We start from the raw sequence: 14659 nt of genomic DNA, 5'->3' as shown, positions 1-14659 counted from the left end.
TGAATGTGAGAGCGGGCTCGAGGGGACAAATGGCCTACTCCTGCTCCTATTTCTTATGTTCTTATGTTACACTATGAATGTGCTTCTTCCTCCCGAATCCTCTACAGGATAACTCCCCATTTAAAAAAAATGTAATCATGCTAAATCCAACTGTGCCCCAAATGAGTGACTTCAGGTTGATGGAGTCCTGGACCTGGCCTGGCCACTGCGCTGGAGTACTGACAGAGCTATGATTCACTCTGCAGTTCACTGCTGGAAACAGCTGGTCTAAGCATGAATAATGTGCACTTGCTGAGCCCACAATACTGCAGATAACATAAATTAGATCTGAACTAATAAAAAATAATTACACAAGTAGCACAGTGCTGAATTGCAGGACCTGCTGCAGCACAACCTTGACAGAGACAAAGAAGGGAATTTTTAATTAGAGACACTCTGGGAGCAGTGTTGTCCGGTAGCATGTGGGAAACCCAGAAGTCTGGATCCCCCCACACACTGCATGTTCACAGCATGCGTCTTTCCATTTGGGTGGGGAATACTCTGGAGGAAGCTGCAGGACTAGGTAGGATCGATCCCCGACCCCGGCGGTGGTTGGGGGGGGGGGGGGCGGAGGGAGGGGTGGGGGGTCCGATCCCAAGGAGAGTCCGATCCCTGACCCCGGGGGCATTTCGATCCCCGAACCCGGGGGGGTTCCGATCACTGACCCGGGTGGGTGCTGGTTGGTTTATCCGATGGTGGGGTAGCTTGGAGGGCTGCGAGGAAACAATCTTAGCATTAGAACAAATGTCCATGCTGCATCCATCCAAAGTACTTCACAGCCAATGAATTACTTTTTAATCATAGTCACTGTTGTGTTGTAAATGAATATGGAAGTCAATTTGCACCGAGCAAGATCCCACAAACAGCAGAGAAGATAAATGACCAATGAATCTGATTTGGTAGTGTGGTTTGAGGGATGCATGTCATCCAGAACACTTGGAGACTCCCTACTCTTTGAATAGTGCCATGCGATCCTTTACGTTCACCTGAACAGTAACACAAGATCTTGGTTTAACATCTCACACAAGAAAGGCAGCTCTAACAATGCAGCACTCCCGCAGTACTGCAGTGAAGTGTCATTCTAGATTATGTGCTTAAGTTCAAGGTGTGCCTTACTTCATTATTAGTTAGTGCTTGTGTTGCAGAAGCAAGCAACTGTGATTATGTAATCAAACAACTTGTACTCTACTTTTTAAAATGCTTCATTTTCCCCTGAATCAATTTAACATGCCTTCCCTAAATAGAGATACTCCAATGAATTAATGACTTCGGCATATAGGAGATGTAAATCCCAAGAGACTGAAGAGCTCAAAAGATAAAAATCCCCAGGGATGGATAGGTAGAATAATGGAATCATTTATCAAAAACAAATGTGAGGGTTACCTGTATGAGAATGGCCTCACAAACAGTAACAAAGATAAACTCAAAAACAGAGAACATTCTGCCTGACCAACCTCCTTGGTCTTTTTGAAGAAGTGATATTCTATGTTGGCTGAGGAAAAGCCTTATGACACAATGTACTTTGACAAAAGGCTACCATTTAAAGCTTAAGATCCTGGGATTCAGGGTAAAATCTGGAAAATGATAATAAGGGTCGGAAGCAGCAAGTATTGATTAAAGCAGAGGGGAATGCAGAGTGTGGTGCATCATGAATCAATTTTGGGCCCCCGACTGTTTCTAATTTGGATTCAGAAGCTCAATGCAAATGGTCAAATAACCTGAGGAGGCAGTTTGAGAACTACAAAATCACTTGCACAAGTTATGCAAATGAGCAGAACTGTTAGTTTCAGCAACACAGCCACTGACCAGTAAGGAAGCAAGGCACAATCAAAAGATGAAATTTAATAAGAACATGTGTACTCGATGAATGGTGTCAAAATACCTCAGGGTGAATTTGAATGAGATCAATGGGTTTTCGTTGACCTGTCCTTTCACTAAAGAACAGCAATCAACAAAGAAAAGATAATTCTGAATTATATAGCCAAAACAGTAGGAAGGCCACTCAAATTGCAGTGTTCTGGTCACACCACACTCTGATTACTGTGTTCAGTATTGGCCATTAAGCTACAAGACTGATCATTAGCATCAGAGGACTGAGTGATTTGGAGGCCAGAGAGAGGTGATTTTATAGAGATATTAAGGTAGTACACTGAGTTGAGCTGGAGCCCTACTTCTAACTAAACTGTGGCAGCACAACAAGGAGGCACATGTTCAAAGTAATAAACGGCATATTTAGGGCTGATGTTAGCAAGTTCTCCACGCTGAGTGGTCAACACTTTGAGTGTACTTTCAGCTAAGGTAGTGGAAGTGAAAAATCTTGAACTGTTCAAAAAATAAGTGGATGCCATGATTGGGGGCTGTAAATTGTTTGTGGATGAATGCTCCAAGGTGGATCAAATAGTCTTCCTCATCTGCATCAATGCTATAACAAGGGGCACAGTTTGAAACTAGCAAAAAGTAAATACAAGCCTGATGTCAAGAAGTTCTTCATACAAAGAATGATTTTTGGGTAAAATGCGAGGTAAAAGCCTTGGAATCATTTAAGTATTGAAAACCAATAGCCCCAGATCTCGTTCAATGTCACCCTTAGTTAACTCACACCATTCATGGAGTATGTATGTGTAACATTTGACACTTAGCCACAGTGAATTTCATCTGCCTCTAGTCGGTTTATTTACATATTCTGTCCAACTGATTATGTCGACTTTTGGCTGCCTCTTCATGATACAACACCCCTTTTCCATCTTCCTCCCCAGTTTAAAATCAGTTTTCAGTCTGAGTGATTTGTAGTGAGCTCCTGAATCCAGGTGTCTTAAAACTAAACCACGAGGCACTCCATACAGCACATCCTCCCCCCAGCACCATTCTTTCTTCGTGTGAAAGATCCATTTTTGAAGCGTATGTTTTTGTTTTTATATGAAAGATGAAAATTAACTATGTGTTTTCCAACATATTCTGTTTGTTGCATTATTGTTGTAAATTGTGTGGAGGTATCTCATTGAGAGTGTACTTTAAACAATTGAGTTTACATTCTGCCTTACATATCTTAATTTGGTCAGTTGGTGTAAGCCAGTTTGCTGATTTCCTTTAACTGAAAATTCCAGTTGGGAAACATTACAGTTTTGCAGTGTGCAGCAATATTACATCCTCATATAAACTGCAGATGAAATGTATGTATTTGATGTGTGGCATGGGACAAATGGGAGAAAACTTCAATTAAAACTACATTTGATTTTAGATGTATGGGTGTCATAATTTCAATTGATAGGTGCAATCTTTGTACAGACCCTACAGTTGTGGTTTTCCAGCTCATTATTTTCTTTTCAAAGCTAGACCCCCTTGGAGCAGAACAGATAAAATTAGACCCTGTTCCCCAGGAAAATAATTGAATTGTAATATAGAAACATAGAAACATAGAACTTAGGTGCAGGAGCAGGCCATTCGGCCCTTCGAGCCTGCGCCGCCATTCAATAAGATCATGGCTGATCATTCAACCTCAGTACCCCTTTCCTGCTTTCTCTGCATACCCCTTGATCTATTTGGCCGTAAGGGCCATATCTAACTCCCTTTTGAATATATCTAACGAACTGGTCTCAACAACTTTCTGCGGTAGAGAATTCCACAGGTTAACCACTCTCTGAGTGAAGAAGTTTCTCCTCATCTCAGTCCTAAATGGCTTACCCTTTATTCTTAGACTATGACCCCTGGTTCTGGAACTCCCCAGCAACGGGAACCTTCTTCCTGCCTCTAACCTGTCCAGTCCAGTCAGAATTTTATATGTTTCTATGAGGTCCCCTCTCATTCATCTAAACTCCAGTGACTACAAGCCCAGTTGATCCAGTCTGTCCTCATATGACAGTCCTGCCATCCCAGGAATCAATCTGGTGAACCTTCGCTGCACTCCCTCAATAGCAAGAACGTCCTTCCTCAGATTAGGGGACCAAAACTAAACACAACATTCCAGGTGTGGCCTCACCAACGCTCTGTACAACTGCAGTAAGACCTCCCTGCTCCTATACGCAAATCTTCTAGCTATAAAGGCCAACACGCCATTTGCCTTCTTCACCGCCTGCTGTACCTGCATGCCAAACTTCAATGACTGATGTACCATGACACCCTGGTCTCATTGCACCTCCCCTTTTCCTAATCTGTCACCATTCAGATAATATTCTGTCTTCCTGTTTTTGCCACCAAAGTGGATAAACTCACATTTATCCACATTATACTGCATCTGCCATGCATTTGCCCACTCACCTAACCTGTCCCAGTCACCCTGCAGCCTCACACAGCCACCCAGCTTAGTGTCATCTGCAAACTTGGAGATATTACATTAAATTCCTTCATCTAAATCATTGATGTATATTGTAAATAGCTGGGGTCCCAGCACTGAATCCTGCAGTACCCCACTGATCATTGCCTGCCATTCTGAAAAGGACCCGTTTATTCCAACTCTCTATTTCCTGTCTGCCAACCAGTTCTCTATCCACGTCAATACATTACCCCCAATACCATATGCTTTCATTTTGCACACCAATCTCTTGTGTGGGACCTTGTCAAAAGCCTTTTGAAAGTCCAAATACACCACATGCACTGGTTCTCCCTTGTCCACTCCACTAGTTACATCCTCAAAAAATTCTAGAAGATTTGTCAAGCATGATTTCCCTTTCATAAATCCATGCTGACTTGGACCGATACTGTCACCACTTTCCAAATGCGCTGCTATTTCATCTTTAATGATTGATTCCAACATTTTCCCCACCACCGATGTCAGGCTAACTGGTCTATAATTCCCCGTTTTCTCCCTCCTTTTTTAAAAAGTGGTGTTACATTAGCTACCCTCCAGTCCATAGGAACTGATCCAGAGTCAATAGAATGTTGGAAAATGATCACCAATGCATCCACTATTTCTACAGCCACTTCCTTAAGTACTCTGGGATGCAACCTATCAGGCCCTGGGGATTTATCGGCTTTCAATCCCATCAGTTTCCCTAACACAATTTCCTGACTAATAAGGATTTCCTTTAGTTCCTTCTTTTCGCTAGACCCTCGAACCCCTAGTATTTCCGGAAGGTTATTTGTGTCTTCCTTAGTGAAGACAGATCCAAAGTATTTGTTCAATTGGTCTGCCATTTCTTTGTTCCCCATTATAAATTCACCTGATTCTGTCTGCAAAGGACCTATGTTGGTCTTCACTAATCTTTTTCTCTTCACATATCTATAGAAGCTTTTGCAGTCAGTTTTTATGTTCCCTGCAAGCTTCCTCTCGTACTTTATTCTCCCCTTCCTAATTAGACATTTTGTCCTCCTCTGCTGAATTCTAAATTTCTCCCAGTCCTCAGGTTTGCTGCTTTTTCTGGCCAAATTATATGCCTCTTCCTTGGATTTAACTCTGTCCCTAATTTCCCTTGTTAGCCACGGTTGAGCCACCTTCCCCTTTTTATTTTTACTCCAAACAGGAATGTACAATTGTTGAAGTTCATCCATGTAATCTATAAATGTCTGCCATTGCCTATCCACTGTCAACCCTTTAAGTATCATTTGCCAGTCTATCCTAGCCAATTCACGTCTCATACCATCGAAGTAACCTTTCCTTATTTCTCTGGAAAAGTTGACATTTCTGTTTCGTCTGATTGATGTCTCTACTCTGTCACGTCAGCCATTAGTATGTAAGGGACTTGCATAAAAGATAAAATGCAACCTCAGACAGTTAAGTTTTGAGGTGCATCCTCTTTCAGTTCCTTCCCTGACCACATCAGTAATGAAGAAACCAGCTGGAATTTAGTATACAAGCTTTTTCTGTTTGTCTTTTTGTTCAAAGTTACATTTATTCGGGAAAAATGCAGGGCGGTAACACTGGCGGTAACTTTGCCCCAGGCGCAGAAGTCTCGCCTCTCAGTAAAAATTGGGGTTACCGCCCCCGAAAGGAAGTGGTGTGCAAAATAACGCGCTCCACTTCCTTTCTGGGGCGGTAACGGGGCGGATGCATCAGGAGCGGGGCACAGCGCAATGCATTGGCCTGCGAAGCGCTACCTTGTAGGAGGGGCTCTTCCCTTAATTAAAGGGAAGAGCCCAAGCTGCATACTCTGCAACAAAAAAGGAGTTCTATCTGGGCCACCGGGGAGCAGGGAAGCCATGCCAACAGCCCGGCACGCAAGTAAAATGCTGGGCTGACCGATTGCGGCACGGGTCTTGCGTTCAAAGTGCCAACGGGGCGCAGAAAAAAAAATCGGACAATTTTCATTTATACTGCAACACCCTTTAAGTTTTGCCCTGCGAGCGGCCGACCGCCCAGTACGCGTCTCCTGAAGCTGTCACTGCCATCGCCTGGCGCATCTTCAGTGGGTGATACCCAATTTAGGGTCCGGGACGCTGCGCATGGTGATGACATCAGCATCGTTGGCGCAGTGAGCGGGATGCTACGGGTTACTGCCGCCACTAAACTCTCGCTGAATTTAGCGAGAGTCGTTAGAGGCGCCACGCCCGGTGGCTAAGTCGTTTACACCTCGGAGGTGCAAATGACCCGAATTTCTAGCCCATCGTGTTTCATTATTTTTCCATCGTGGGATTTTTGAAGAGTTTTTAAGCTTGTGGTCTTTTACTTTTTTTTGTAAGTTGCACAACTTCATTGGGATGTGACGTTTCATGTAGACTTGATTCACAAGCTTCGACATGTGATTCAGTTGTGCAATTTTGATCATTTTCATGAGCAGTTGCAAATTCTCAAGTTGTGTGTGTGTTCATAGTTTCTCTATGGAACTTGGAAACAATGAACAGTTTCTTATTACTCATCATCATCATAGGCAGTCCCTCGGAATCGAGGAAGACTTGCTTCCAGTCTAAACATGAGTCCTTAGGTGGCTGAACAGTCCAATACGAGAACCACAGTCCCTGTCACAGGTGGGACAGATAGACATTGAGGGAAAGGGTGGGTGGGACAGGTTTGCCGCACGCTCTTTCTGCTGCCTGTGTTTGATTTCTGCACGCTCTCGGTGATGAGACTCAAGTTGCTCAGCGCCCTCCCGGATGCATTTCCTCCACTTAGGGTGGTCTTTGGCCAGAGACTCCCAGGTGTCAGTGGGGATGTTGCACTTTATCAGGGAGGCTTTGAGGGTGTCCCTGTAACATTTCCTCTGCCCACCTTTGGCTCATTTGCCATGAAGGAGTTCTGAGTAGAGCGCTTGCTTTGGGAGCCTCGTGTCTGGCATGCGAACAATGTGGCCTACTCCACGGAGCTGGACAAGTGTGGTCAGTGCTTCAATGCTGGGGATGTTGGCCTGGTCGAGGACACTAAATGGTGCATCTGGGGATTTGCAGGATCTTGCGGATCCTCCCGGAATCACAGTGCGGATTTCGTCCCCTACGGGGCACAACGGACATGATCGTTGCAGCGCGACAGCTGCAAGAAAAATGCAAGGAACAGCACCAGCCCTTATACATGGCCTTCGTCCACCTCACAAAAGTGTTTGACACTGTCAACTGCGAGGGTCTATGGAGCATCCTCCGTTTCGGATGCTCCCAAAAGTTTGTCACCATCCTCCGTCTGCTCCACGATGACATACAGGCTGTGATCCTTACTAACAGATCCATCACAGACCCAATGCACGTCCAGACCGGGGTCAAGCAGGGCTGCGTCATCGCCCCAACCCTCTTTTCAATCTTCCTCACTGCCATGCTCCACCTCACAGTCAACAAGCTCCCCGCTGGAGTGGAACTAAACTACAGAACCAGTAGGAACCTGTTCAACCTTCATCGTCTCCAGGCCAGGTCCAAGACCACCCCAACCTCTGTCATCGAGCTACAGTACGCGGATGATGCTTGTGTTTGCGCACATACACAGGCTAAACTCCAAGTCATAGTCAACGTATTCACTGAGGTGTAAGAAAGCATGGGCCTTACGCTAAACATCCGTAAGACAAAGGTCCTCCACCAACCTGTCCCCGCCACACAGCACTGCCCCCCAGTCTTCAAGATCCATGGCGCAGCCGTGGACATTGTGGACCATTTCCCATGCCTCAGGAGCCTCATATCAACAAGAACAGACATTGACGACGAGATTCAACACCGCCTCCAGTGCGCCAGTGCAGCCTTCGGCCGCCTGAGGGAAAGAGTGTTTGAAGACCAGGCCCTCAAATCCATCATGGTCTACAGGGTTGTAGTAATACCTGCCCTCCTGTATGGCTCAGAGACATGGACCATGTACAGTAACCACCTCAAGTCGCTGGAGAAATATCACCAATGATGTCTCAGTACTACACGGAGGTTTCAGCCTGTATTAATTGCTCATGTCCTGGAGTGCAGCTTGAACCCATGATCTGACTCAGGCTGACATTTAAAATTTTTTTAAACTTACAAGATAGGCAAGTTGAAAGATTTAACTGAGGACAGGTGGTATGAAGGGTGAGAGTGGGAAGCAAGCTGTGTTGAAGAGGCAGGTTTGGGCTATGAAGCAGGACCTGAGGCAGAGAGGGAGAATGTTGAAGACTAAGAAATGGTCAATTGGTAAGGCTAAGTTGCCAGAGTTGTGAAAAATGCACATAGACATGAAAAAATAGATGGGAGGCAAGCAAGTGAAGTCAAAAGATAAAGTCATGGGGGATGTGCATACCACTGGATGGTGAACTTTTTTATAACACTTATTTTTTTATGTTTCTCCGGTATCTTTAGAAATTATTGGTGAGATTAGTTGGGAACTCAGGGTTCCTTTCTGTTTTAGTTTTTGCAGTTTAATTGCTTTGTGCCAACCACATGGTATTATCAGGCATGTGTTTAACAGAAACTCGTGCAGTGTAAAAGTGTAGCTCTTTCAATAATTTATTTACAATTTGTGTTTTTCTTGGCTCAATTTTCCCCAGTGATTTGTGCCCTTTTTTTGCCGCGCGATGCTTTTTTTGGCTTAAATTTTAAAATCCAAGTTTCCCCAATCTTTGCGCGCCAGTTGCGATTTTTTTAGGTTAGTTTTTTTTTGCGTCATGTCTGATGTCTGCGTCAGTTTTTCACAATTATGGAAGTTTGGCCAATTTAAATTTCTTCTAGGATGGCGTATGTGACCACTCCAGAAAAAACTTCTGGCCACTTAAGAGAAACCAGCGCACATTAAAAAATCGGCGCAGAAAGACGCCATTGTTTTTATGCGAAGTTTTGGAGGAAGTCAAGAACACATAAATATCCATAATCAAGCTTAAATTTTAAAAACTTAAAATGCAGGAAATGGAAAATTAATGGAATTTAAAAAAAATTGACATGCCACCACCGAAAGTCTCCAAACTGGGCTCGCGGGTCGGAGCATCGGTCGATAGAATCGGTCCCTCGCCCGGACACAGAGACTCGGGGCTCGTGTTGAAAAGAAGCCCAGAGGGGTGGGGGGCTGTGGAAGGTGAACGGAAGGCATGAGAAGCCTACACAATGCATCAAATGAAACCCGGGGGTGGGTTCCCAATCATTGCGCCTGCTCAAAACTGGATAAAGTCCATACTAGGGTGTCGACCTTGTGGAGAGAGAACAAAGAACTTTGTCCTTCCTGCCGTTTTGAGCCTTTTGCAAAAGTACATTTTAATCATGGGAGCAATACAGACAATACCATACCTTGTGCAAGCCTTCTGCATGATTGTGCTGCGGAGGAGACAATTGATTCGACGTCATCGCATGAGGAACCTCAGAGCATGTAGGGTGATGGGCAGGAGGCCTTACCCACGTCAGGTATATTGAGACAGGCGTTTGTACCTGCACCTGAGTGATGCAGACTGTGTCAGAAGGCTGCATTTCCGGAAAGAAGTAGTAACTGAGATCTGTGAGTTAGTAAAAGCAGACCTGCAACCTAGAAGTGCCAGGAGGACTGCTTTGTCAGTTGAAGTGAAGGTTACAGCTGCACTTTCATTTTATGCATCTGGATCATTCCAGGTCACAACTGGGGATGTGTGCGCCATTTCTCAACATGTAACACATATCTGCATTCGGCAGGTGACTGCTGCACTATATACCCGGACGAATGACTACATAAAGTTCCCCATGACCGCCCAGGCAATGCATGACAGGGCTGTGGGCTTCTCCAGGATTGCTGGCTTCTCAAATGTACAGGGCTGCATTGAGTGTACCCACATAACCTTGCGAGCACCTTTGGAGGATTCCGAGATGTACAGGAACAGAAAACGCTTCCACTCTGTTAGCTTGTATGTGATGACATGATTCGTATCATGTCAGTTGATGCAAGATACCCTGGGAGCTTCCATGATGTGTTCATCCTACGTGAGAGCGTTATATCTGCCATGTTTCAGCAGCAGCCAGAAGGGCAGAGCTGGCCACTGGGAGACGAAGGGTACGGCCTCGCCACCTGGCTCATGACGGCACTATGCGGACGGAAGCTGACCGGGAACACAACATGTCGCACATTGCGACACGCAGCATAATACAGAGGACCATTGGCATTTTGAAACAGTGTTTCCGATGCCTGGACCATTCCGGAGGCTACTTGCAATACTCCCCTGAGATTGTCAGTCAGTTCACTGTTGTGTGCTGCATGCTGCATAACTTAGCCATCATGAGGCAGCAGCAGCTGGTAGTAGAAGACCCACCTGAGGTGTGAGTGGCTGCTGATGAGGAGGAAGATGCATATGACGAGGAAGGGGAGGACGTGGAAGCCATGCACCTATTGAACCCGGAGCACTACAGCGGAGGAGGGCGGGCCATCCAGCCCCTTTAATAATTACTTGAGCCTTGCGCCAACAGCTCATCCATGAACGCTTTGCTGCCTGAAGGCTCAGCGGCAACTATTCCAAATGGACCATGTTTACTGTTTGGACTTGTTCCGTAATGTGTTGTGTTAATGGAACAAATTATTCTAGTTTACTTCAAAAAGTTGTGTTAATAATAGAACAAATAATGTAAATGATTCAGTTATAATGTAAAATATATTTTATTCAAAAGTTTAACAAACATTTGTTTGTACTTAACTTTAATAAAAATATTCTTGTATCAAACTTTAAAGTTTTCAGTTAAGATCACTTACAAACTTGTAAATTTATATAACTTACAAAAAACTTTAATTTGAGAACAGTTACAACAGTAACAACAATAATAACAACAGCAGCAAAGAAAGGCTATACCCATCTCTCCTCCTTATTCTAAGACCACCCGTTGCGCTTGGTCTTGGTGACTCCACCCCTGCCCGCAGGTGGTGGCGTAGCGTTTCTCGGGTTGGTACCAAGCTTATTCCTTTGAACATCTCCAGTAATGCGCACTTCCTAATGGTGGGTAGGGGCAGGCAGTAATGTGGAGGGCCCGGCTTGGGCCTCTCCGACATTCCCTCCCTCATGTGCCCTGACAGTGTGTCAACTACCTGCAACAATCCCTCCCTCATGTTCGCCAACAGTGTCTCAGCTACATGTGACATGTCCTCCCTCATGTTGAACAACACTCTGTCAACTACCTGCACCATTCCCTCCCTCATGTTCACTGACAGCGCATGGGATACCTGCGACATTCCCTCCCTCATATGCACCGATATTGTTTCCTCTGACTGAGATATTCCCTCCCTCATGTTCCCACACAGTGTTCCCATTTCTCATGAGAGTGTTGTTACTTCTCCTGACAGTCCCGATACCTCATCACCCACCTCACTGATGGTGTCCAGGAGTGATCGGGTAAGGTCAGTGCTCTCCGCACTCATTGCCATCATCTGAACCACATCTGTTAGATCCTGCACCTCAGGAGAGCGCTGTCAAGCTCTCCTTCCCCTCCTCACCCTGGGTGTGGCTCGCTCGTCCCAATGGGACCCGCAGCCTTGGACGGTGGGGCCCTGGGTGTGCCTCGCTGCACCCCACTGGAATCCCCAGCCTCGGACAATGGGAAACCATGGAATGTCCCACCAACACTCATACCACTCAGGGAAAGGGCTGGCACCTCAATGGGCGCCACCTGCACCTCCTCCAGAGTGAGTACAACAGTGGGTCTTCGTCCATCCCCTCTCCCTCCCCCTCCTCCTCACCCCCATGCTCTTGGTCTGGAAGGTGGGATCGTCCGCATCTGAATATTCTTCTGCATCGTCAGGGTTGGCCTCAAATTCTGCAACATATAACAGAGCAGACAAATTGTTAGCAGCAGAGGAGGGGGCAGAGTTGGTGACATGAGAAGGCTCACACAGTGCAGGCAGCAGGCTGATTTGAAGGACCACAATGAATGATAACACATTGCATCAACCGAAGCGTAGCTGATGGCGACATCCCCATGAACTGAAGCATGGCTAGCCCGCGCAGTACTTAACATTTAGCAAAGTCAGACTGTGGAATTTGCAGGACTTACCCTCTCCCTCGAGTGTGGGCCCAGCTTGTGCAGTGGTGATTGCTTTTCTCCAGGCAGGACCCATCAAAGCAGCGACCCTCTCTTCCAAGGGTGTCAGTGGATGCAGATTTGCCGGGCCTCCTCCTGTTTGAGTTCTTTCTCGTTTGTTGTGTGCCTCTTTCCTCTGCAAAGATGAAAATATAACTTTTTAGAGACGGTATCTTTCTGCTGGGTGGGACATATACAGTAGGTCACATTTACAATTGCAATTCCATTGAATAAATGAAAATATTACTTACACTAACTTCTTGACCAAGGTCCTGCCACTTCTTTTTGCACTGGCCTCCGGACCTCGGGGTGGTCACCATTGCACAGTAACCTTGTGAAAGTTGGTTCCAGCGTTTCTTCATTTCTTTTGGTGGAATTTTTATGTGACCTCTGCTGGCGTCTAGCTCGTGTCATCTGTTCTCAATCACAGTAACGAGTGCCTCCACTTCATCCTGTAAGAAATTATTGGTCCTTGCACCGCGTTGCATCTTGTATTGCAGCTCCAATTTTTCAACTGAGAATTAAAGTTCTCACACACAGCTGGCTCTTTAAAAATGGCCGAATGCAGACCGGGAGCTGTACTGGGCATGCGCAACCATAGCAATCACTTCAAAAACGTCCTTTTTTTTTGCACATGCGCAGAAGGGACGACATAGTTTTTTTCAGCACAGACATTAGGCTCCACCCCCCGAGGCCACATGACAGGCTGTCAATTTCAAAAAATAGAATGGGGAAACTTGCTACTGTTTTTTGGAGTAGTTGGGGCCAAGAAAAATGAGTGTAACTCTGGCAATATGCCAAAAAATAGCATTGGGGAAAATTGTGAGTATGCAAATATTTTTGATTTTCATGAAACAATTGATATCAAATTAACTTATAAGTAAAACAGGAATATACAGCAACGAGCAAAGCTTGTTACTGCTAAATCTTGGCCTAAATATTTTGTTGAATCCATTTCTGACTGTTTGCCCTGTATAGTGTCAAAACAACTCAGGAATCATAAATGAATCATTCACTCTTCTTTTTTTACTCAGTGCCTCGAAAACCTTTACATCTTCAGAATTCACCAACACAACAAACAAGCCAAACTCCTGAAAACAAGGCATTACACAGTGAGAAAACGAGGATGGAGACCTTCATACCTTCCAGCGCGTGCAAGGAGAAAGTTGGCAAGGTGTCTGATCTCATAAATCGGTTTCAAGGAGGCAGGTAATGATGATTATGAAGATAACAGTCATGTGTACCATCTGTTTTTATGTCTTTCCACTTTCTCATTCTTTCCCTCTGCATCCCGTAGCTTCTTGCCTGATGCCCGTCCGCCTTTTCCAAATGGAAAGGTGGTTAGTGGAGCAGTAATTCCCAAGTTTTTGTTATCTTTTGATTTAGGCATTGTTCTGAAGTAACTCATCCGTGTTATGAACAGTTTTTTTTTCCAAGACTTGGCATTCTTTAATTCTGTTATGGTGTATAAGGAGCAGAACAATGTCCCAGCACATTTTGTTCCCATAATTAATCAATTTGTCTAAAAACAGGTTTTCAGGAGAAGGGCCAGGTTACTGCGTTCAAATACAAACGTTCCTTACTTTTCTTTCCTTATCGGGCCAGGAGGAATACAAGTGCTCCTCTCGGCACCTAAAGAAACATTTTCACATCCCCTGCCCCGGCTCCCCCCCGATTCGTGAATGTGAGATCTTCCCGAAACCCACTCCCTGTGCCTCGGTCCCAATCCAAGCATTCCAGCTATCTGAAATTATGTTGTCGCCTGCTTGCCAGCTGCCATTTTCCATCTGTTTCGAGGAAATGTAGAAGAGATGGGATGAGGGGGCTGTCTTATGATGAGAGAGTGTGTAGAATGGGCATATATTCTCTGGAGTTTAGAAGAATGAGAGGTGATCTAATAGAAACGTACAAGATTCTGAAGGGGATTGACAGGGTAGATGCCGAGAGGTTGTTTCCCCTGGATGGAGTGTCTAGAACTAGGGGCACAGTCTCAGGATAAGAGGTAGGCCATTTAAGACAGAGATGAGGAGGAATTTTTTCATTCAGAGGGTTGTGAATCTTTGGAATTCTCTGCCCCAGAGGGCTGTGGATGCTGAGTCTCTGAATATATTCAAGGCTTAGATCGATAGATTTTTGGAGTCTAGGGGAATCAAGGGAAATAGACATCTGTCAGGAGAGTTGAGTTGAGGTCGATGATCAGCCATGATCTTATTGAATGGCAGAGCAGGCTTGAGGGGCCCTATGGCCTACTCCTGCTCCTATTTCTTCTGGTCTTAGACCTAGTGGTTAAAATTGCCCA

At 45.2% G+C, this 14659-nt stretch overlaps 1 protein-coding gene across 1 annotated transcript in view; it reads left to right on the top strand.

Moving 5' to 3' along the window:
• The window catches only part of LOC139280820 (FYVE, RhoGEF and PH domain-containing protein 4-like), a 370209-nt gene that overhangs the window by 264839 nt on the left and 90711 nt on the right, over positions 1 to 14659 (top strand). The window contains exon 3 of the mRNA XM_070900542.1: positions 13395 to 13569. Coding sequence (XP_070756643.1) covers positions 13395 to 13569 — 175 coding nt within the window. The remainder of the gene's footprint in view (positions 1 to 13394; positions 13570 to 14659) is intronic.

The sequence above is a fragment of the Pristiophorus japonicus genome, chromosome 15 (assembly GCF_044704955.1).
Source record: "Pristiophorus japonicus isolate sPriJap1 chromosome 15, sPriJap1.hap1, whole genome shotgun sequence".
NCBI lineage: Eukaryota > Metazoa > Chordata > Chondrichthyes > Pristiophoridae > Pristiophorus > Pristiophorus japonicus.
The sequence above is the reverse complement of the archived record's forward strand: the minus strand, read 5'-3'. Positions and strand labels throughout refer to the sequence as shown.